This window comes from Octopus sinensis, linkage group LG26 (genome assembly GCF_006345805.1).
Source record: "Octopus sinensis linkage group LG26, ASM634580v1, whole genome shotgun sequence".
In the NCBI taxonomy this organism is placed as follows: Eukaryota; Metazoa; Mollusca; class Cephalopoda; order Octopoda; family Octopodidae; genus Octopus; species Octopus sinensis.
Genome location: NC_043022.1, coordinates 19,254,331 through 19,280,720, shown reverse-complemented (window position 1 = coordinate 19,280,720; position 26,390 = coordinate 19,254,331). Strand labels below are relative to the sequence as shown.

Genomic DNA, 26,390 nt, shown 5'->3' with positions numbered 1-26,390 from the left:
CATCAGAGGAATGCAAACACTCAGTAACAGGACAAAAATCCCGTTCCTGAGAGACTTTGTCGCATGCAATCAAGCCTTATGCATAGCACTTACGGAAACGCACCTGAAACCGGACATAGCAGATGCGGAATTACACATACCACAGTATGTTGTACTACGGACCGACAGAAAAGAAAGGAGTCATGGAGGAGTTGCTATGTACATCCGTGAGGACCTCACACCCCAGGTCCTTTTGTCATACTCAAACTCGGTGTGTGACACACTAATTGTACACATAAGGCAACTCGATGTAGTTGTGTGTGCTACATATCGCTCTCCAGATGCCCCAAGCCATGTAGGCAAGTTTGAAGACTGCCTTATAAAAATAGAAGAAGTTCTAATCACATTAGAACAACACATAAGTGTACTTCTCATGGGAGACTTCAATCTACCCAATGTCAGATGGCCTGAGGGCCTTTCTCTTCCAGGAATGACAAGATGTGAACGAGGACAGGCGAGGTCCCTCCTGAACCTCATCAACACCCTGTACATGGAGCAAGTAATACTCCAACCAACCAGGGCAAGTAACACACTGGATCTCTGCTTCACAAATGACATGGATCTCATCCATAATGTGAAAGTAACACCGACACTACTCTCGGATCACAACATGGTAGAGCTGACCATGTACGGGCCAAAAGAGAGCACGGACATGCAGCCTACAAGAAACCCTCAGAATCTTTCCAGCTTGAACTACCATAAGGCAAACTGGAAACAAATTGAGAAAGAGATCCTCAAACAAAACTGGCCTAAATGTCTCTCCTCGCCAGACATCGACGTGAAACTTCAACAATTCATGTCTGTAATGCAAGCCATATGCTACAAATGTGTCCCAGAGAGAAAGGCCACTGTACACAAGAACAAAATCCCCAGAGAGAGGAAAATTTTAATGAGACGGCGTACAAAAATTTCAAATCGCCTAAACAAACAGATTGAAAGCAGTGAAAAGTCCATTTTAAGTTAAGCAGTGAAAATTTAAGTGGGTGCTTTTTACGTGCCACCGGCACAGGTTCCAAGGGAGTCTGGAATCAGCCGCGATCAGTTGGTGCTTTTAATGTGCCACCGGCACGGAAGCCAGTTAAGGCGGCGCTGGCATATATATATATATATATACATATATGTGTGTGTGTGTATATATATATAGATAGATATATGTTTATATATATATATATATATATATATATATATATTGATATATATATATATATATATATATATATGTATGGAATGTATGGATATATATATGTATATATATATGAATATGTATGTATATATGTGTGTGTTTGGATGACCACTACACCATGTTTGTTATTGTTTTTTTTTCCCTTTGACTATTTTTTTTCTTTCTTCTTTAGATTCCACATGGAGAATAGAACTAACTTCTCGATCCAAACGGATAGAACGTGCAAAACAAATGAAGATATTTGTTGGGATGGGTGACAGTAAATCAAACTCTTCACAGACAAGGAACCAAACTCGTCTAGCATTCCAAAAGTTAGCTCACCTCCCCACAATATCTGCTGTTACCAATATTCCGAATGTAAGCATCAGCGAGGTGGAAATAGACTTCAGAAGCAATAAAAAACCTTTCAATATATCCAAGGTAAGTATTTTCACCTTCTTGAATTCTGTGTTTGCTTTTCTTTCTTTTTGTTCCTTACTTTGTCTTTGTTATTGTTAGAGTAAAAATGCACATTATATATATATGTGTGTGTGTGTGTGTATGTATGTATGTATATAATGTATATATATATATATATATATATATAGAGAGAGAGAGAGAGAGAGAGATAGATAGATAGATAGATATAATCAACTTAACTTAAAACCATTTTTTAATTAATTTTTTCAGATTGTCATGACAAAGGTGCTTACTGGAGAAGAATATGGTTGTGTTAACATAAATAGGAAAAATGCAAGGAAATATTCTTGTGAAGTTCTAAAAAGTAAGATTTCATTGAGCAACCACATCAAGCATATGGGGTCCCTCCGGTGGTCACAACTATCAAAAGGGAGATAATCATTTTGTGAGAATTCAAAGCAGGATTAATAATAGTTTAAATTGAAATTAAGGAAATTTAAAGAAAGAGATATGTAGAATTCACATACTTGATAAATTTGTGTTTAATTAATATGGAGTTCTTAAAATCCTTTGAATGTTTGATGTGCCAGATTGTCACAGTAAGTTAATGAGATCAGTTATAGTACTGTAAAGAATGGTTTAATTAATTCTTTTGGTGAGAGGCTGCACCACACTATAACACCTACTCTTTACTCTTTACTCTTTTACGTGTTTCAGTCATTTGACTGGAGCCATGCTGGAGCACCACCTTTAGTCGAGCAAATCGACCCCGGCACTTATTCTTTGTAAGCCCAGTACTTATTCTATCGGTCTCTTTTTGCCAAACCGCTAAGTGACGGGGACGTAAACACACCAGCATCGGTTGTCAAGCGATGGTGGGGGAACAAACACAGACACACAAACACATATACGCATATATATATATATATATATATATATACATATATACGACAGGCTTCTTTCAGTTTCCGTCTACCAAATCCACTCACAAGTCATTGGTCGGCCCGAGGCTATAGCAGAAGACACTTGCCCAAGATGCCATGCAGTGGGACTGAACCCGGAACCATGTGGCTGGTAAGAAAGCTACTTACCACACAGCCACTCCTGCGCCTATATATTAACATGATGTTTCTCTCTAATATTTGAATTCTCAGGTTTTCATTAGAGGCAACTGTTGTGGTTCGTTGAGACGTTTAATTTAAATTTAGCCTCATCACTTTAAGGAATTTTTATTAGGAAGTGTGCATCTCCTATACATGCTTCCAAATTCCATTAGAAACCTCTAGTCTTTGCTTTGGATCATCTTCTTTGAGAGTATAGGCTATTCTTTGGTCTAATTTTTATCCTTTAACCCTTTCATTACTGTATTTATTTTGAGATGCTCTGTGTTTCTTTCAATTACTTTAAATATTACAAAGAAATTAGTAAAATAATTTGGTTATCATTCAGCTAGTGTTAGGAACATAAATTGTGACTAAGATTTGATGGAAGTTTTTTATTCAAAACTTATGAAAACGGCTCTGGTTCTGTAATACAAATGTCTTGTTTTCATAAGTTTTGAATAAAAACTACCATCAAACCTTAGTCACAATTTATGTTCCTAACACTAGCTGAATGATAACCAAATTATTTTACTAATTTCTTTGTAATATTTAAAGTAATTGAAAGAGCATTTCAAAATCAAGTTGGACTTTCAATATCAAATTTTTGTCTAATAACTCCTGGCACCAATTTTCTTGAACCCTGACAATATGTCTTGTGTATACATTCTTGCTTTGTAGGGCTCTTCCATATCCACGGAGGAGCCATATTTTTTGTAGACATTCTGAAGAGTTCCATGTTCAAACTCATCTCTAATTTGGATGATATTAAGTCACGTAGGTGGATCTGTCTGAAACTCCCTCCTAAACTCTCTTCTTTGCATTTTCAAGCTTCCAGTAGCACTTTAACGAAAAAGTCACTCAGTACACCCTGTAAAGTGGTTGGCATTAGGAATGGCATATCGAATAAATATGGTCATGTCATAATTGTTTGAAATATAAAAATATTTTGCTTTGGAAAAATTGAAAAAATTCTGTCTCACTTATAGTACCCGTAGTATACTATCATTATCATTATTTGTGGAGGTGCAATGGCCCAGTCGTTAGGGCAGCGGACTCGCGGTCATAGGATTGCGGTTTCGATTCCCAGACCGGGCGTTATGAGTGTTTATTGAGCGAAAACACCTAAAAGCTCCACGAGGCTCCGGCAGGGGATGGTGGTGATCCCTGCTGTACTCTTTCACCACAACTTTCTCTCGCTCTTACTTCCTGTTTCTGTTGTACCTGTATTTCAAGGGGCCGGCCTTGTCACTTTCTGTGTCATGCTGAATATCCCCGAGAACTACGTTAAGTGTGCATGTGTCTGTGGAGTGCTCAGCCACTTACACGTTAATTTCACGAGCAGGCTGTTCCGTTGATTTGGATCAACCGGAACCCTCATCGTCGTAACCGACAGAGCGCTTCCTCCCTTATTATTATTTACTTATTTATTTATCTATAAGTCTTCGTCTACCCCATACTGTATGTTATAGTAAAGTTATGAAATTTGGGATACCCTGTATATACATGTGTGTGTGTGTGAATGCATATATGCTTGTGTGTATGTATACACACACAGACTAAAAGTCCTATTTTCTAAATTTTTATTTCAGGCAAGAACTGGCTGTTGAAAGTTATTTCTCCTGAAGAACATGAACGAACTTTCTCCGTAGAAATAATCCAAGGCACGTTATCTTCTTTCACCAGACATTTGAAATGGAGGAATTTCTGCACATATGGAGATAGCTATATTAAGTATTTTAATCTGAAGACGTATGAAAACTTGGAAATCACAAGCATAAATCTCCATTTTAAGAATGAATCTCTGAAAATCAATGAAGTAAATATATTTTCTTAACCTACTTTTGCCCTTTAGCATTTAAAACAGCCATATCATATCCAGCCCCAATATTTTCCGTTTTATGCTCAAAACATCCATATCTGACCTCTCACACATAACCTACAATCTCATACTAGCAATTAACCATCACGCCATCGAAATCTTGAAGCTATGACATAATCTATGTTTATTTCAAAACAATGTGAATCAATACGCGCAGGAGTGGCTGTGTGGTAAGTAGCTTGTTTACCAACCACATGGTTCCAGGTTCAGTCCCACTGCGTGGCACCTTGGGCAAGTGTCTTCTACTATAGCCTCGGGCTGACCAAAGCCTTGTGTGTGGATTTGGTAGACGGAAACTGAAAGAAGCCCGTCGTATATGTGTATATATGTGTGTGTGTGTTTGTGTGTCTGTGTTTGTCCCCCTAGCATTGCTTGACAACCGATGCTGGTGTGTTTGTGTCCCCGTTACTTAGCGGTTCGGCAAAAGAGACCGATAGAATAAGTACTGGGCTTACAAAGAATAAGTCCTGGGGTTGATTTGCTTGACTAAAGGCGGTGCTCCAGCATGGCTGCAGTCAAATGACTGAAACAAGTAAAAGAGAGTAAAGAGTAAATAAGCATTACATTTGACCGAGAAACCTGAATGTTAAAGTGAAAACATGTAGAGATGATAGGGAGTCAGGCTGCATGTTTCATGGAAGAGAATTTCATACTTCAAAATGACTGGTTCACACTTTCAGTGGGGCCAACTTTACTCCATGTTCTCTTCTGGAACATACTTATAATGAGGGATAGCCCTCGACTTTACCCTCCCTCGCCACCACCATGCTCACTACACAACCCACCCTCTCGCCTTTCAACTCTGTCTCCTCTTTTTCTAAACCCTGTAGCTAATCCCTTACCTATCCCCTGTCCCCTATTTATTTCACTTGTTTCCCCTCTAAAATACAATCACTCATCCTCCTGCCTAAAATCACCACCCACTCCCTCTTCTATCCTCCCTCAGTTATAAGGGCTTCTTTTGGACCTTAACCTTGGAGTTATAAGGTGATCCTTGTTAGTGCTGGTGCCATGAACGAAAAAGTCACTCAGTACACTCTGTAAAGTGGTTGACATTAGGAAAGTCATGCAACCATAGAAACCATGCCAAAGTATGGTTTAGCATGGTTTCTATGGCTATCAAACTATTAAGGCGGCGAGTTGGCAGAAACGTTAGCACGCTGGGCGAAATGCATAGCCGTATTTCGTCTGCCGTTACGTTCTGAGTTCAAATTCCGCCGAGGTCAACTTTGCCTGTCATCCTTTCGGGGTCGATAAATTAAGTACCAGTTACGCACTGGGGTCGATGTAATCGACTTAATCCGTTTGTCTGTCCATGTTTGTCCCCTCTGTTTTTAGCCCCTTGTGGGTAATAAAGAAATAGGTATTTCAAATTCCACCAAGGTCGACTTTGCCTTTCATCCTTTTGAGGTCGATAAATTAAGTACCAGTTATGCACTGGGGTCAATGTAATCGACTTAATCCCTTTGTCTGCCTTGTTTGTCCCCTATGTTTTTAGCCCCTTGTGGGTAATAAAGAAATAGGTATTTCAAATTCCACCAAGGTCGACTTTGCCTTTCATCCTGTTGAGGTCGATACATTAAGTACCAGTTACGCACTGGGGTCAATGTAATCGACTTAATCCCTTTGTCTGTCCATGTTTGTCCCCTCTATGCTTAGCCCCTTGTGGGCAGTAAAGAAATAAGAAACCATGCCAAAGTAGACAGTGGTGCATGATGTACCACCCAGCCATCTTTTCAGGTCCTGTCAAACTGTCAAGCCCATTCCATCGTGGAAATTGGATGTTAAGGAGGATTATGGTAATGATGGTGGAGACAGTGGTAGTAGTGATCATGTTGAAGATGATGATGATACTCATGGCAATGGTACATCTTACAGTTACAAGTGGGTGTAGTGTATGACTGCTGACCATTCTATTCCTCTGCAGTACTAGCTCCATATTCGCATCGTCAGTGGAGAATGCTAAGTGACTCTCTTAATTAATTAAGACCAAAAATGTTAATGACCTGCTGAGAGGATATACCTGGCTTGAAGAAAAGGCAAGTAGTGGAGGCACTCCGTCGGTTACGACGACAAGGGTTCCGGTTGATCCGATCAACGGAACAGCCTCCTCGTGAAATTAACGTGTAAGTGGCTGAGCACTCCACAGACACGTGCACCCTTAATGTAGTTCTCGGGGATATTCAGCGTGACACAGAGAATGACAAGGCCGGCCCCTTGAAATACAGGTACAACAGAAACAGGAAGTAAGAGTGAGAGAAAGTTGTGGTGAAGTACAGCAGGGATCACCACCATCCCTGCCGGAGCCTCGTGGAGCTTTTAGGTGTTTTCGCTCAATAAACACTCACAACACCCGGTCTGGGAATCGAAACCGCGAGTCCGCTGCCCTAACCACTGGGCCATTGCGCCTCCACAAAGGCAAGCAGTAGAAACTCTTTATTAAACTTGTGCTTAAACTTGGTTGATTGATAGATCAATTGATTGTTTGTTCCTTCTCGAGCCCCGCCTGGCTCATAAGGGCCGGTTTTCCGGTTTCCTTGGCATATAGGTTCCCCACCTGGACGGAACACCGGTCCGTCACAAGTGAGCTGCAAGATGCAGGAGGAACGAGTGAGAGAAAGTTGTGGCGAAAGAGTCAGCAGAAGTTCGCCATTACCTTCTGCCAGAGCCGCGTGGAGCTTAGATATTTCGCTCATAAACACACACATCACTCGGTCTGAGATTCGAACCCACTATCCCTCGACCGCGAGTTCGCTGCTCTAACCACCAGGCCATGTGCCTCCACGATCAATTGATTGATTGACTTGAAATGAGGTTTGAGCAAAGAAAGGATTTAGTGTTTCTCCTACCCGCCCTACTTCCACCATAGGACACTGACACAAACAGAAAATGCTCGGACAAACGACACCAACCCCTTGACAAGGAACTGAGGCAACTCATAATCAGATCTCAAATAGGTGCAGGAGTGGCTGTGTGGTAAGTAGCTTGCTAACCAGCCACATGGTTCTGGGTTCAGTCCCAATGCGTGGCATCTTGGGCAAGTGTCTTCTGCTATAGCCTCGGGCCGACCAAAGCCTTGTGAGTGGATTTGGTAGACGGAAACTGAAAGAAGCCTGTCGTATATATGTATATATATATATATGTTTGTGTGTCTGTGTTTGTCCCTCTAGCATTGCTTGACAACCAATGCTGGTGTGTTTACGTCCCCGTCACTTAGCGGTTCGGCAAAAGAGACCGATAGAATAAGTACTGGGCTTACAAAGAATAAGTCCCGGGGTCGATTTGCTCGACTAAAGGCAGTGCTCCAGCATGGCCGCAGTCAAATGACTGAAACAAGTAAAAGAGTAAAAGAGTAAAAGAGCTGAGTTATCTTAACAATATTTCAAATCTATCATTTCAGATAAGTATGATCAGCAATTACACAGAGTTTAAATTCAATAGAAACGAAGACAGCAGCACTCACAATTCCTCGGTGGCAGGATTCTCTCGAATAACAAAAGGTATTTGGTGTTTCTGAACTTGTCTCGTTCAACCCGTTTCTTACCATATTTCTGTTGAAATACTTTGTCTTTGTTTCAATTAGTTTCGAAAATAAGGAAGAATTTCGTAAAATAGCTTTGCCATTATTAAGATGGTGTTTGGGACAAAACTTTACATGGAATTTTGATGGAAGGTTTTAATTTACTTACTTGTACTTGTGGCGACATTCACTCTGGGTGGGTCATGTCGGCTTCTACCACTCTCGAGGCATCTCGAACCATGGCAGCCCACGCATGACAGTCCTGTGCCAGTTCACTGGAGATAGCGAGCCAGTCACGGTTCCATCGACGCAGGCCGATGTTGCCATTGTATTCGCTATTGAGGATTCATGGAAAAAGTTTTGTGGGAATATGTGGATTTCACAAGCGGTCCCCAGCAATCCCGCATGTAGAGACATCCTGTTTGCCGCAGATTGTCCGCAGATGCAGAGACAGAACGACCGAGGAGTCGCTGGTTGCCGAAACAGACACTCCGAGGATTTTCACCAGAGCACCATCTGCCGGGTTGTGGCCCTAATACCACTCCGTGTCAGACCAATCCGCCTTGGGTGGCCCTATCCTCCCTTTCATTTTCAAGTCAACCCTGAATTAAGTTGATGAGGATCTGCTCAAAAAGGAAGATTTCTATCTTCATCCTTTTTAGTCTTGTCCACTACGCAACTTCATTCATGCCATGAGATGCATAAACTGTTCTCGTCCTTTCTCGCTAAAGGAGTTCTGCTGGAAGATCTACACCAGTGTTTTCTCACCCTTTTTTTACCTGTGGACCCCTTTGATTCCTATTCTACTCAGTGGGACCCCCATAAATCCTTGATGGAATGAGGCTGTGTGGTAAGTAGATTGCTTACCAAACACATGGTTCTGGATTCAGTCATCACTACGTGGCACCTTGGGCAAGTGTCTTCTAATATAGCCTCAGACCAACCAAAGCCTTGTGAGTGGATTTCGTAGATGGAAACTGAAAGAAGCCTGTCGTGTATATATATGAATAAGGATAAGATCGTTAATTTAAATTAAATATCAATCTTATCAAGTGGCCAGCATGGAAATAAGAACCTTCAAAGGTAATAATTATTATTAAAATTATAGTTGAGGGTATCTACGAGATACCGCCATGCTGAAAATAGCAGCCAAGATCTGACTCTAAAACCACATTAAATGTTCATACAGCACCAGTAGAGAAGACAAAAAGACAAAATAAAACTAGCAAAAAATTACTGGATAATTCCAGATCCTGGATTTCTGGCGTTGGTGTCTGTGTTTGTACCTCCACCATCACTTGACAACCAATGTTGGTGTGTTTTCATCCCTGTAGCTTTGTGGTAGAGACTTCAAACTTGAAATCTTCAAAGCCACAGTCAAACCAATTCTACTATATGGCTCAGAAACCTGGACGTTATCAAAGAAGCTTGAGAGGCGGTTGGATGGAACCTACACTCGCCTCCTTATGGGAGCTCAAAATCTCTCGTGGAAGCGCCATCCAACCAAAATGCAAATATATGGGAAACTATCACCTGTGTCATCTCTTGTGAAAGGTAGGAGAGTCCAGTTTGCTGGACATTGTTGTAGAGCTGAAAACGAGGAATTTTCTACTCTTCTCCTCTGGAAACCATCTACTCACAATACCAGAGGGCGCACACTCTCCTACCCTGATGTAATCTCCAGGGATACAGGCATCCAGCAACAGGACCTCCGTAATGCCATGATGGACCGTGAAGTCTGGCGTAGCATGGTAAATTCCATTGTCTCGACCACGGTCGAACAATGATGATGATGAGCTTTGTGGTTCGGCAAAAGAATCTGATAGAATAAGTACTAGGCTTACAAAGAATGTTGGGGTCAATTTGTTCGACTAAAGGTGGTGCTCCAGCATGGCTGCAGTCAAATGACTGAAACAGATAAAAAGAATAACTGTATTAAAACAAGAATTAGAATGTTTTGTGTATTGTAGAAGTATGTGGCTGGAAAACACACACACATTCTATGTGTGTGTATGCACATGTGTATGTGGAGGCGCAATGGCCCAGTGGTTAGGGCAGCAGACTCGCGGTCATAGGATCACGGTTTCGATTCCCAGACCGAGCGTTGTGAGTGTTTATTGAGCGAAAACACCTAAGCTCCACGAGGCTCCGGCAGGGGATGGTGGTGATCCTGCTGTACTCTTTCACCACAACTTTCTCTCACTCTTACTTCCTGTTTCTGTTGTACCTGTATTTCACAAGGGCCGGCCTTGTCCTCTCTGTGTCACGCTGAATATCCCTGAGAACTACGTTAAGGGTACACGTGTCTGTGGAGTGCTCAGCCACTTACATGTTAATTTCACGAGGAGGCTGTTCTGTTGATCGGATCAACCGGAACTCTCGTCGTCATAACCGACGGAGTGCGCCTCTATGTGTATGTGTGTGAGTGATTGTCTACGTGTGCATGTATTACTGCCTTCTTGCCTTGATTTCACTACTATCAATGCCTCTGTCAGGCAGACAGGCTCCTTCATTCCCAATCTTTAGTATGAACATGTTTTGATAAGGGAGGATAAGAGTTGGTGACAGGAAGAGCCTCCAGCTGTACTCAGTCGGCCTAAGCATATATATATATGAATGATGATGATGATGATGAATGATGATGATGATGATGATGAATGATGATGATGATGATACTGAAGGTGCTGATGGTGGTGATGATGATGACAATGATGACAGTTATGATGATAATAACGACAATATGATGATGATGATGATGAAGATGATGACGGTGATGATGATGATGATGACGATGATGATGATGACGATGATGATGATACTGATGGCGATGACAATGATGACAGTGATGATGATAATGACGACAAGATGATGATGATGATAATGATGTTGATGATGATGATGATGACGGTGATGATGATGGCAATGACGATGATGATGATGACAATGATGACAGTGATGATGATAATGACGACAATATGACGATGAGGATGATTATAGCGATGGTGAATATGGCAACAATTATGATGATGATGATGATGATGAAGATATACAGATCTTTGTGGTTTCCATTGATCCAATAATCACTGGAACAGTCTGCCTGTGAAATTAACGTGCAAGTGGCTGAGTACTCCATAGAACATAAACCCTTAATATAGCTTTTGAGGAGATTCAGCATGACACAGGATGTGACAAAGCTGGCCCTTTTCAAATACAGTTATTACTCACCTTTGCCAGCTGAGTGGCCTGAGCCAACGTGAAATAAAGTGTCTTGCTCTAGGAGTCAACCCGTCACTGGTGGAAATTGAACTCATGACCTTATGACCATGAGGTAAATACCCTAACGACTAAGTCATGTGCCTATATTATAGGGGCGGGGGACTAAATAGTAGTTGAAGGGGTTTCTATCTTACAGTGAAGCGAAGTTAACGCACCCAGCTTCTGGGTCTTGCCTGTACTATGACACTGGATGAAACTCAGTTTGATCAGTGAAGGGAAACTGGGTCCAGTACACAAGTGACAATGCTTTATTTGATGGGGTGTTGTTATTTTTTTCCCCTGTATTTCTAAGTTCAATTCCTGCCAGTGACTGAAAAAAGAGAAAATATAAACAATAGTACATAAAATAAGCAACGAGAAAAAAAGACAAACAATATTGTAAGCAGATTTAACTTTTTATATTATAGATATATATATTTATATTCATATATCAATATATATATATATATATAGTACATATATTTATATATATATATATGTATATATATATACATATATATATTTATATATATATAGATACATATAGTTATATATATATATATATGTATATATACACACATATATATATTTATATATATATATATATACACACATATATATATATTTATATATATATATTATATATACACACATATATATATATTTATATATAATATATATATATATATACACACATATATATATATATTTATATATATATACACATACATATATATTTATATATATATATATATATATACACATACATATATATATTTATATATATATGTATATGTACATATATATATTATATATATAATACACACATATATATATTTATGTATAATATAGTATAACACATATATATATTTATATATATATACATGTATATATTTATATATATATGTATATATACATGTATATATTTATATATACATGTATATATTTATATATATAGTATATATACATATATATATTTATATACATATATTTATAAATAAATATATATATATATATATATATATATGTGTGTATATATATATATGTAATCAGTACAGATACCTGATACATACATATACGTCTATATCTGTACACATGTATATCAATGTCTGTACATATATATCTATATTTGTACATATACATATGCACAAATATATATACATACACACATACATACATACATATATATATATATGCATATATACATAGATATGTATATGTATATATATATGTGCATATATATATATATATATATATATATATATACATGTGTGGGTATATATATGTATGTATGTATGTATGTATATATATAATATATATATATATATATGCAGATGGGATGTTGACAATTTTCAAGTCTGAAACAGAACTATTACAAGAGAAACACCTATGGTGAATCTATAATGACACACAGACAACAGATTTGTCTTCTTCTTCTTCTTCTTCTTCTTCTTCATCAATATTATTCAGTCCAAATTACTTTTATTTATTTATTTATTTATCTTTTCATTTAATTCTTCATTTCTTCATATATTCATATTTTATTTCATTTTTGTTTTTTCTTCATTTCTTTTCTTTCTTTTTTTTTGTTGTGTGTATGTATTTCACAAGGTACGCCATCTGGCTGTTATATATATATCCTGTTGTTATATATCAAATTTGAATGGCAGAGTTTTGCCCTCAGGGCCACAAAAGAAAATCAGAAAAAAAAAACCCCCTCAGAAAACAACAAAATAATTTCCCCCCCTCCCCACCACCCTCCAAAATCATACTGTCCACTCAACCCCCACCCTCAAATTACATCACGTTTTTGGATCATAAAGTACCCCTTCCTAAATATACCCTTTTAAGGACAGTTACTTTTATTTCTTTAAGACAGGCTCAAGGCCATTCATTTTGTGGCGGGAGGGGAGGGAACAGTCACTTAAATCAACCTCAGTATATAACTGGTACTTAGTTTTATGAAATCCTTCCCCTGCCGGAAAAAGGAAAGTCATAGTCAACTCTGGTGGAATTTGAACTCAAAATGTAAAGGAAAGCAATTAAATACCGCAAGATATCATGCCTCTAACTACCAATCCACCACTCTTTTAGTAATGGTTTTATAATAGTTTTAACATTGGCACAGTGGCCTTAATATTTGGGGGTTATCAGGGGGTCACCGATTAACCCTTTAGTGTTCAGGTTATTCTATCAAACATAATGCCTATTGATTCCCATTGATTTGAATTAATCAAGCATTATCTCATATCTTCAAGATCTTGATGGTGTAATTACTTGATGTAGAATAACATTGTAGGGTAGGTGTGAGGGCCTGGATCTGGTCAGTTTGAGCATAAAACAGATTAACTATTTTGGCCGGATATGGCCGGTTTAAATACTAAGGGGTTAAATTGATTCCAGTACCTGAATGTTGCACTATTTCCATCAACCACAGCAAAAAAATGTAACAAAAAAAAAAAAAAAAAAAAAAACGAGTCGGAACTTGGAGGTTTAAGGGGTAGCCTTAAACTGTGATCACGGAAAGCAGTAGCAGTAAAAAACTAGTAGCAACTGACGAAAACAGGGGTGAACGGATGTGAATGGTGATGTTTCAAATGGGATGACGAGGAGACTGCCTAAGATGAGAGAATGTTTGGAGAAGATGAACGAATTACTGATGTTAGAGAGGATACCAAAGGGAGGTAAATAATGAAAAAAAAAAAAAAATACAAACCTACATATGCTTGAGTGTATATGTGTGTGTGTATATATACATATATATATATATATATAATATATACATATATATATACATATATATATACATATATATATTACATATATATATATATATACATATAATACATATATATATACATTATAAATATACATATATATATATATACATATGTATACATGTATACATATACATATGTATACATATATATATATATATATATATACTATATATATTATACATATATATATATATATATATACATATATATATATATATATATACATATATATGTATATACATGCACACACATACATATATATGCATGTGTGTGTGTGTGTGTGTATGTATCTGTATATAACACTATATAATACTCAGCTGCCAATAAACCATACAAACAACACACACATATATATATATATATATATATACATATATATATATACAACAGGCTTCTTTCAGTTTCCGTCTACCAAATCCACTCACAAGGCATTGGTCGGCCCGGGGCTATAGCAGAAGACACTTGCCCAAGATGCCACGCAGTGGGACTGAACCCGGAACCATGTGGTTGGTTAGCAAGCTACTTACCACACAGCCACTCCTACGGCTATGTGTAACATCTAGAGACATCCATGATTGTTTACCTTTTATTAGAGACATCCACCCTAAAACTTGATGTACCTCAATACATACCCACAGCGGCTCAAGAAACATACTTAATTATAGGATTTACCTGTACCCTTTACATATATAAGCACAACTGCTGGCTTCTTTACCCTTTGGTGTGCACTTTATTTCATAGACACAACAAAAAAAAAATGTAGCCCTTATCTTAGCCACAATTGCTGTACAGCAGTGCTCTGCAACCGGTGTGCCACGAGATGATGCAAGGTGTGCCACAGTGTCACCTGGATATAATTTTTTTTCATGTATGTTTAGTTACATTTTTGTACAGGTGAGCTTTTTTTTTTTTATTTTATTTTATTTAGTTTCAGCTCACAAGCTGTGGCCATGCTGGGGCACCGCCATTTGGTGTTACTACATGATTTTACTTCACGAATGCTTTTTATCAATTGCCATCTGGTGCATGAGAGAGTTTGATGCAGCTGCCCTCATCTGCACCTCCTGCAGTGAAGTTGGTTCATCTGGGACACCTGACAAGAAGAGATCCAGTTTCATTTTAAAGACATCTGCATCCACCCCATGCAGGTCCCTCAGGTTCTTCGGAAGGATATTGAAGAGCTGTGGGCCTCGGAAGCCCAGGCTATCACAGTATCTTGTCACAGCTTGTTCTTCTTTCCCTTTACTTCAGTCATTTGATTGCGACCATGCTGGAGTACCGGCTTTGGTCAAAGAAATCAATCCCAGGACTTATTCTTTGTAAGCCTAGTACTTATTATATAGGACTCTTTTGCTGAACCATTAGGTTACAGGGACGTAAACACACCAGCATCAGTTGTCAAGCGATGGTGTGGGGACAAACAGACACAAACATACACACACACACGCACAAACATATGTATGTATATATATACACGACAAGAGTCTTTCAGTTTTCCATCTACCAAATCCACTTTTGGTTGGTTGTGGTCGGCTTGAGGTTATAGTAGATGACACTGGCCCAAGATGCCACATAGTGGGACTGAACCTGGAACCATGTGGTTAGGAAGCAAGCTTCTTACCACGCAGCCATGCTGCTGAATTTTAGAAAACATGTAAGTGTACTACAAGCAATAAAAGTTTGTGGAGCACTGCTGTAGTGCAATGGGCAGTAGCAGAACATATGTAACCCACCTCTCTCTCTCTCACAAAGAGGAGGGCTATAAGTTCCATCAGAGAAGGCCACTGTGTGACTTTTGGGAAAGCGTATGGGGTGTGCAAGAACAGCAGCTGGCTGGGCTGTTATTGGGATGCAAGGGGGTCTGATGTCAAAAGGCCTGAAACTACTGTGAGACAGCAGAAACATTGCTGATGAGGCATTCCAGAGCATCTGCAAGAAGTGTCTTAAAACTAAAATGTATGTATGTGTGTGTGGGTGTGAGCATGTGTGTGTTTATATATATACACACACACATGTATATATGTACACACACACACAAATATATGTGTGTATGTGTATCTGGATATATGTGTGTGTTTGTGTATGTGTGTGTGTATATTTAAATATGTACATATATACATATGTGTGTATCTATCTATCTATCTATCTATATATCTATATATATATATATATTTATAGATAGACAGGTAGATAGATAGATTCATTTAGGCATAGTGATACTAATAACAAGTTGTTAGTGTAGAGCATTCAACAGGTACAGAGAAGGTATAGGGCAGGTACAGAGAGCAATGATAATTTATGAATGACAAGAGAACATAGTCATGCGATGCTTTCCGAAATAAAAATATACTTTATTTGTAATGCCACCAAGAAAACTATAAGATATTGCTCAAACCCTCAACTGTGAGTGCACTTTGAAACAGCTGTAACCTAATGAAGTCAATTATGTGACTCCTATCCACTAGTCTTTCTTTAACTTACATTTATATATCTTTTATCTTTTACTCATTTCAGTCATACATACATACATATATATATATATATATATATATATACACACAATCTTTCATTCTATTCTTTTACTTGTTTCAGTTATGTGACTGCAGCCGTGCTGGAGCACCACCTTGAAGGTCTTTTAGTTGAACAAATCGACCCCCAGAACTTATTCTTTTCAGAAACCTAGTACTTATTCTATCAGTCTCTTTTTGCCGAACTGTTAAGTAATGAGAACATCAGTGCACCAAAGCACTGGTTGTCAAATGGTGATGGGGTGACAAACACAGACACACACACACATAGACATATACATACATATATGATGGGCCCCTATCAGTTTCCATCTACCAAGTCCACTCATAAAGTTTTGGCCAGCCCAAGGCTATAGTAGAAGACACTTACCAAAGATGCCACACAGTGGGACTGAACCCAGAACCATGTAGTCGGGAAGCAAGCTTCTTTCCACACAGCCACTTCTGCGCATATATATATATTCCTTATGTGTATAAATATGTACTATATCGTATAACTTATATATATATATATATATATATATATATATATAAGTTATACGATATAGTGCATATTTATACACATAAGGAATCTAGGTTCTCTCTAATGTGTTGAATCTCACACTAAGTGGATTCCTTATGTGTATAAATATACACTATATCGTATAACTAATATATAGTCTTCTTGACTAATTTCTTTTGCATGTTAGACCACTGGAAATGTAAATTTTGATTGAATATTTTAAATTTAATTAAATTCCATTTCCCTTTGATATGATTATATATATATATTATATATATACATACACATATATATATACATATACACTCTTTTATACAATCTCATCCAGCATGGAGGCAGTCTATCAACAAGTGGAATACTTGAAAAATTGTGAAGTTTCTGAATGAAACCATTGGTAGCATTGTTAATCCACAAATAAAGGATATATTTATCCCTGACAATTACAATAACTTCTACTTCTGAAATCCTTTGGGTATTCAGACAACACCCAAAACAGCAAAATCTGTACCTGATATACAACCCCCCGACCCACCGTAAAATATAGCATGAGTACCCCAGGGATGCACCAGAGACCCTTAGGAATATACCAATGTGTAAGACCACAATGGTAAAAATACAATAGTTTTTACTGAAACAGAAACATTAACTACAGGCAGCTGTTGAATACCCGGTAGTGGGGTTAACATATACATCAGAAAGAGGCAAGAGCTGTGGGATAACATCTGAGCAAGGAACAACAATATAGGTGAAATAACTAACAGGGTGGGGCTATAGTTAAGGGATAACAGTCAAAGAGTTAACAAGAGAGATTGGGTTAAGATGAACCATAGTTGATGGGAGGAGGGAAATGGGATAAACTTTGTAAGTATGATACAGAACAGGGATAATATGTAACAGCAGTAGAATGGTAACAAGAACAATAATAAAGATAGGGGTAATAAGAATATGGGGTTAGGAAAATGGTGAAGGGGTTAAAAAGAGAAAATAAAAACTGAAGAGGAGTGCGGGGCATGTTAACAATGGAGAAAGAGCAACTAGGGTTAAGAAGGACAACAATAATAAAAATACAGGGATAACAAGAAGATGGGGGTATAGGGGGTAATGATTGCAGTGTAAGAGAAAGAGAGGGGCAGATAGAAGATAACAGTGAAAAGAGCAAAACCAAATAAGTGGGACAACAAAATGGAGATTAAGGTCAACTGATTAGTTGAAAAAGGGGTCAACTTGTATTAAGGAAAATAAAGGCAGCAGCATTTGATTATTAGCACCAGACGCATCTTTTGCTGGACCTGAAGGGGCTATGGTGGGAGTAGTGGTCACAGTGGTGGTAACACAAGGCACCTATGTCAGGTTATACATACATACGTATACACACACACACACACAGATGTATGTATGTATATATAATGACAGGATTCCATACAGTTTCCATCTACTAAATCCACTCACAAGGCATTGGTCAAGCTGAGGGCTATAGCAGAAGACATAGGTGCTGTACAGTGGGACCAAAGACAAGATTATATGATTGCAAAGCAAGCTGCGTATATGCGTGTGTGTGTGTGTGTGTGTGTGTTTGATGCGTATGTGAATGTGAGTGTGCATGCACACTTGATTGTCTGTATATAGAAATATATCAACGTGTGTGTGTGTATGTATACATACATACATATATATATATATATATATATTATATATATATCAATAATACAGTGATTGTTTCTTATCAGGAACAAAATGTTTAATAGGACTGCTATAGAAGTGCTCAATTGCATGAGACAAATATATCAAACTAAGGTTACAGAACAAATAAATGCAAGGTCATCCCCTGACGAAGGAGTTATTATTGTGATGCACCCTAGTGCTTTAAATACAGTAATGTACCCCTGAAATGGCCATAGGGAATGTAAGTATGGTTTCCTCTTTTTTGCTTGGACACTGGTTTTTAACTATAGGATTCCCTTATTTGAAATGTAATTTTTAAAAGATTTTCTAAACGATGAACTTTTATTTTTACATTATATATTATATATTACTTATTTATACGCTTCCTATATATATATATATATATTTTTAGATATCTTTATATTCCTATATATTGATATATTACTTTATACTATATTTTTGGTGTTTTTGTAAAATCTCAGAAAATAATTAAAAATTCACATTTTTTATCAAATTATTTTGTTATATTTGTGAAATATTTAAAATGTTTACAGTTGGATAGATAGACAAATATAACAAAATAATTTGATAAAAAATGTGAATTTTTAATTATTTTCTGAGATTTTACAAAAACAACAAAAATTTTTTTTATTTATTTTCTAGGTGTTGTAATGTTTTTTTTAAAAAATATATATTTCTTAATCGCTAAAGTATTAACATTAACCGTGATGAACTGTATTCACACATTTTTCTCGCACTTTCTTATATACTTGTACAGATGAGTTATGTTTCATCTTCCGTGATGTCATAAATGTATATTCTATGATTAAATGTTCAAGATATGAAATGTTATGTGGATGACCTTGCATTTGTTTGTTCTGCAACCTTAGTTGATATATATATATATATATATATATACATATATATATATATATATATATATATATATGTATATATATGTACGTATATACATGTGTGTATATATATATAGATAGATAGAAGCACTCCGTCGGTTACGACGACGAGGGTTCCGGTTGATCCGAATCAACGGAACTGCCTGCTCGTGAAATTAACGTGTAAGTGGCTGAGCTCTCCACAGACACGTGTACCCTTAACGTAGTTCTCGGGGATATTCAGCGTGACACAGAGAGTGACAAGGCCGGCCCTTTGAAATACAGGTACAACAGAAACAGGAAGTAAGAGTGAGAGAAAGTTGTGGTGAAAGAGTACAGCAGGGATCACCACCATCCCCTGCCGGAGCCTCGTGGAGCTTTAGGTGTTTTCGCTCAATAAACATTCACAACGCCCTGTCTGGGAATCGAAACCGCGATCCTATGACCGCGAGTCCGCTGCCCTAACCACTGGGCCATATATATATATATATATATATATATATATATATATATATATATACACATATATATATATATGTAGATATACACACATATACATATAAACTATTATATTGTGCTGAATGCTTGAGAATGTCTGATATGAACTGTTTGTGTGAAACTCTGAGTAACACTTTGTGTAGGTTACTCAACTTTAATAAAATAACATTTTACTCTACTTTTGGTGTTTGAGTACTATTTTCTCCACCTTGTTTTGCATCTATGTGCTCATGTGTACATGTGTATGTATATGTACACACACACTCATACACACACATCACCATCATCATTATTATTATTGCAACTGAATCCTCCATGCTGGCAGAAGCTGGTTAAGACTTCTCGAGGGAGTAATCTGAGCCATATAAAAGGACATGTGCTGAAAAAAATATCCTAAATCTTCGTATATACAGATAGATACATACATACATATATATGTCAAACATATATACAGTAATATATATATATAAGTCAAACATATATATAGTAATATATATATATAATTCTTTATTGCCCACAAGGGGCTAAACATAGAGGGGACAAACAAGGACAGACAAATGGATTAAGTCGATTACATTGACCCCAGTGTGTAACTCGTACTTTATTTATCAACCCCGAAAGGATGAAAGGCAAAGTCGACCTCGGTAGAATTTGAACTCAGAACACAATGGCAGACGAAATATCGCTAAGCATTTCGCTCGGCACGCTAATGTTTCTGCCAGCTCACCGCCTAATATATATAGTAATATATATAGAAGAGAAAAATATATTAAATGCACAGATAAATGGAGAACAAACACAGAAGGTCACAGTTATGAGCCTGTGTTGAGTGCAATTTTGTGCCATTATTGATAAGATGCAACACACTCCTTACTTTTTATCTATATATGTGTGTGTGTGTGTGTGTACATCTAGATAGAAAGATAGATAGAAAGACAAATAGATGTGGACCATATAGTAATCAGTTAAAGGGGCTTTCTGTGATAGCCACATGAGTCTCTGGAGTCATATCTTACACTTCAAATTTATATATGATGGTCACTCCTGTCAATTTCGATGTATGAGCATTTGAAGGAGAGGGCTTAAAAAAACAATAAAGATGGGGGAACAACTTTGAAAATAAAAGAAGCAGCATCTATTTGCGATGGATGTGTGAATGTAATTTAAGTCCGGGTAAGGATTTTGCTATGAAGTCACAATGGGGAGATTGACGATTTTCATTTTGCCTGGGATCGGACAAATGTGACTGTTGATTGTAGGATACAATTGTTTCATTGTTCTGCTTCTTTAGCTCAAATTGTTTTGCTGCATTATAACATATTTTATGCCACGCAAATTGATCTACACCAGTGGTTTTCAACCAGGGTTCTGCGGAACCTTAGGGTTCCACAAGAAGTTACAAAACTGCTAAAATCGGCAGTAATTTTTAATTCTCCTGTGCAGATATACTCTTTTACTCTTTTACTTGTTTCAGTCATTTGACTGCGGCCATGCTGGAGCACCGCCTTTAATCGAGCAACTCGACCCCAGGACTTATTCTTTTGTAAGCCCAGTACTTATTCTATCGGTCTCTTTTGCCGAACCGCTAAGTAACGGGGACATAAACACACCAGCATCGGTTGTCAAGCAATGCAAGGGGGACAAACACAGACACACAAACACACACACGCATATATATATATATACATATATACGACAGGCTTCTTTCAGTTTCCGTCTACCAAATCCACTCACAAGGCTTTGGTCGGCCCGAGGCTATAGTAGAAGACACTTGCCCAAGATGCCACGCAGTGAGACTGAACCCAGAACCTTGTGGTTGGTAAGCAAGCTACTTACCACATAGTCACTCCCGCGCCTATGTGTGCATAAGACTATTAAATTATTGCACAGGGGTTCCTCGAGCCAGTGGAATGTTTCCTTGGGGTTCTGCTCCCGCAAAAAGTTTGAAAAGCACTGATCTAGACAATAACTTTCCCAAGATGTCAAATTAAGCTGTAGAGTCTTTAGTGATTGCTTCAACTTACTCTTATACCAAAGGAAGGGTCTTCTTTTACTGCAGTGTCCCACTACTTGTTGGCCATACAAAAGAATTTACATATATATTTATACTATATGCATAAATATATGTATACCCTAAAATTTATTAATTAATGATTTTTTGGCTAATTTTGAAATTAAATCGGCAGTTTATATTTACTGCTGAGAAAACCGCGCGAATGCGGTGGATTTTGAAAATTTATAGCATATAGACTCGAGGCATACTTGTTACCGCCTCATGAATATATGGTAGTCCTTGGCTTTTCTGCAGACGAGGCAACGCCAGTGGTAAATAAATTAATTTTATTTACAAAAGATTGCCGAAACTATGCATAGTCCAGAGATGAAAGGGGTAAACGTTTTTATTTCTCTTTCCATTTCAGAATTACAACTATTAGTGGTTTGGAGTTTAGCTGCTCTTTCTAGTGAGTCGGATGTCCTATTATGGCCATCCCTTATATGTTTGAATTTATAAATATATGTATGTATATATGTATATGCAAATGTATGCATATATGTAATATGTATGCCAACACATGTGTGCATTCTCTCCCTTGATGAGTAAGGAATGAAAAAAAACCACACAGCTAAAAAATATCAAAAAATAAGAAAGCAAACAAATACAAAACAAAAAAAAGAAAAACAAGAACAAAATTTAAAAACAAACAAAATATGTTGTTTAATGACTAGATTTTGGGGTGGAGGGTCAGAGGTCAAGTGGTAGAGGGAGTGAAAGAGAAGAAGGGCCTGGAGACGAAGAGAGAGAGAGAGAGAGTGAGAAGGAGAGAGGGATCCAGTGAGACTGTGTTGAAAGTGAGGGGTGGGTGGAGTGATACAGGAGGTGAAAGAGAATTCTAACTGAATATGTTTTTGTTAACCTTAAACGTATGTGAAGAAGCTGGAACAATCCCCTTAATCACCCCTGCCCCACCAAACACCTCTAGGCATGCTTTTTTTTTAAAAATATTTTTCTGCTGGACAACATGTACATCTTTGTAAACCTTAAACATTTTGGCTCACCAAGAAGAACTGTATGTAATTCTAGTTCCAAGTTGGGTAAATTATGATGTATGTCTCCTTCCATAAATAATAATAATCCTTTTCTACTATAGGCATAAGGCCTGAAATTTTGGAGGAAAGGGGGTAAGTTGATTACATCGACCCCAGTACTTCACTGGTACTTTGTTTCATTGACCCTGAAAGGCTGAAAGGCTGAATCAACCTCAGTGGAATTTGAACTCAGAATGTAGTGAAGAGTGATTTTTGCTACAAGGGGGATGAGTCGATTACCTCAGCGACCTCAGTGTTCAACTGGTACTTGTTTTATCGAGCCCAAAAGAACGAAAGGCAAAGTGGACCTTGGCAGAATTTGAACTCAGAACGGAGATGGACGAAATACCGCTAAGCATTTTGTCCAGTGTCCTAATGATTCTGCCAGCTCACTACCTTAATAATAATAATAATAATTATTATTATTATTATTATTATTACTTCTAATTTTTGCCACAAGTGCGGCTTGGGGGGAGGAGGTAGGGATGAGTCAATTACATTGATCCCAGTGTTCAACTGGTACTTGTTTTATCAACCCTGAAAGGATATAAAGCAAAGTAGACCTCAGTGGAATTTGAACTCAGAATGTAGTGACGGGTGAAATACAGCTAAGCATTTCGTCCAATGTGCTAACAACTCAGTCAGCTCACTGCATTTATGATGATGATAGTAATAATAATAATAATAATAATAATAATAATAATAATATAATAATAATAATGTGTTGAGAGGGATTCTTTGGGGTTTGAATAATTCACCTCTGGAAACATGGGTGGTTCTTTCAACATCCTTAAACAACCCTTATTCAGGGACCTTTTGAGCGGAAACATAGGTGTTTCATTCAACATCCTTAAACAACCCTTATTCTGGGCTACTCAACCTGAAGAAAATTCTAACTGGGCCCCACCTGCAAGGTCATGTGCTGTTTATCTTGATATGAGATCACCATGTCGCGCACATATGGTTGTGATGCATGTGCCTGGTGTACCCTTATCAGACGGGTAGTCATGATGGGTATATTGGGCTTCGTATATTTGTACCCCACCAGTGTCACTTTGATGGCATGAACTGTTCTCTCACTCAATAATAATAATAATAATAATAATAATAATAATAATAATAATAAGCTAATCAAAAATGCTTATAAAAACCTTATAATTTGCAGAAAAAGACTTTGTGAGACCTCTGACAACAAGTTCCAGTCTGCTCTCACAGAATCAACCAGATTAAGTAAAACTAAGAGCTCTATGAAGTAAAATAATAATAATAATAATAATAATGGTGGTGGTGGTTTCTTACATAGGCTGACAGCAACATATTTTGTTTTTCTTTTTTGTACTTGTTTCAGTCATTTGATTGCGGCCATGCTGGAGCACCGCCTTTAGTCGAGCAAATCGACCCCGGGACTTATTCTTTTTGCCGAACCGCTAAGTGACGGGGACGTAAACACACCAGCATCGGTTGTCAAGCAATGCTAGTGGGGACAAACACAGACACACAAACACAAACATAAATATATACAGATATGCGACAGGCTTCTTTCAGTTTCCGTCTACCAAATCCACTCACAAGGCATTGGTCGGCCCGGGGCTATAGCAGAAGACACTTGCCCAAGGTGCCACACAGTGGGACTGAACCCGGAACCATGTGGTTGGTTAGCAAGCTACTTACCACACAGCCACTCCTGCGCCATATATGTAAGTGTATGTGGTGGGGAGAAAGTTAGTAAACCAAAATATGTTTGACTGGTTCTTAAATTTTTTTTGATGGGACCCGCCAGTAGGAAGTAAGTCAAATTCAGGCTTGCCAGGGTTTGAACCTATGATGTAAAGAGTCGTAACTAAGTGACATCGAACTGACCAATCAAATATGCCACATCACTTCCTTAACAACAACAACAACAACAACAGCAGCAACAACAACGTTATTTTGATGTTAGGTGTAATCTATTACTATTGAGGTGGTGGTGGTGACAGTGGTAAGATGATGTGGTGGTCTTCATACATTTCTCAAAGACATTAGCAGCAAAGAAATGTTTTTGTTTACAACCAGGGAAAGAATCAACACACACACACACACACACACTGACTAAAGACCCACCACCATCACAATCACAATCTCCTTGTCTCATCCCACATCTCCCTCAAGTAACCCCCTCTGCAAGATAAAAACAAAGAAAAACAAAAAAAATTAAAGTAACCCTACAAGGTTAAGCTTATCCAGCTAGAAACACTAGCCACATCACATGCTACAGCTTTAAAATAAAGAAGGACACATCAGTAAAACAGAACAATGTGGTCCATGATAGACAACAGAATTTTTTTCTTTTTTTAAATGAAAACCGATGGGATGGTCACGGTTGGAACGTCTTTGATCCAAGATTTTGCTTTTGTCTGCTCGTCTGATTGACCAGAGTTGACTTGGGGCGGGGGTGTAGGTGTAACAACAACAACAACAACAACAACAATAACAACAGCAACAACAACAACAATGATAATAATGTTTCTAACGTAGATTGAAGGGCCAGGAATTCTGAAAGGAGGCGCTAGTTAATCAATTAAATCCATCATAGCCACACTGTCCCAGTATGTATCCCGTGTGTTTTATAAATTTTATTGACCTTATAAGGGGATATGAGGCAAAGCTGACCTCGGCTGGATTCGGACGCAGAGCAATAGGTAAACAAAACGAACACTGAAACGCATCCTTGTTCTGATACTCTAACGATCCAGCCAAACCACTGCCCTGACAATAATAATAATAATGATAATAATAATAATAATAATAATAATAATAATAATAATGGTTTCAAATTTTGCTACAAGGGTAGCAGTTTTGAAGGAGAGGGACAGTCGGTTACATCGACCCCCAGTACGTAACTGGTACTTAATTTATTGACCCCCCCCCCAAAAGGATGAAAGGCAATGTCAACCTTGGTGGAATCTGAACTCAAAACGTAGCGATGGCCAAAGTACCGCTAAACATTTTGTCCAGAGACTAACGATTGCGCCAGCTTACTCTCTTTTTACTTGTTTCAGTCATTTGATCACGGCCATGCTGGA

At 37.8% G+C, this 26,390-nt stretch overlaps 1 protein-coding gene and 1 long non-coding RNA gene across 2 annotated transcripts in view; one reads left to right on the top strand and one right to left on the bottom strand.

Moving 5' to 3' along the window:
* Nucleotides 1-8,135, top strand: part of LOC118768046 — a 20,960-nt gene extending 12,825 nt beyond the window's left edge. The window contains exons 6-9 of the mRNA XM_036513794.1: nucleotides 1,395-1,642; nucleotides 1,892-1,985; nucleotides 4,314-4,540; nucleotides 8,004-8,135. Coding sequence (XP_036369687.1) covers nucleotides 1,395-1,642; nucleotides 1,892-1,985; nucleotides 4,314-4,540; nucleotides 8,004-8,120 — 686 coding nt within the window. The 3' untranslated portion in view covers nucleotides 8,121-8,135. The remainder of the gene's footprint in view (nucleotides 1-1,394; nucleotides 1,643-1,891; nucleotides 1,986-4,313; nucleotides 4,541-8,003) is intronic.
* Nucleotides 8,136-14,799: 6,664 nt separating this feature from the next.
* Nucleotides 14,800-26,303, bottom strand: LOC118768047. The gene is made up of 3 exons (XR_005003970.1): nucleotides 25,511-26,303; nucleotides 23,963-23,964; nucleotides 14,800-14,812 (listed from the first exon to the last, which is right to left on the bottom strand). It is a non-coding gene; the product is annotated as an uncharacterized LOC118768047 (long non-coding RNA).
* Between the last annotated feature and the right edge of the window lie 87 nt (nucleotides 26,304-26,390).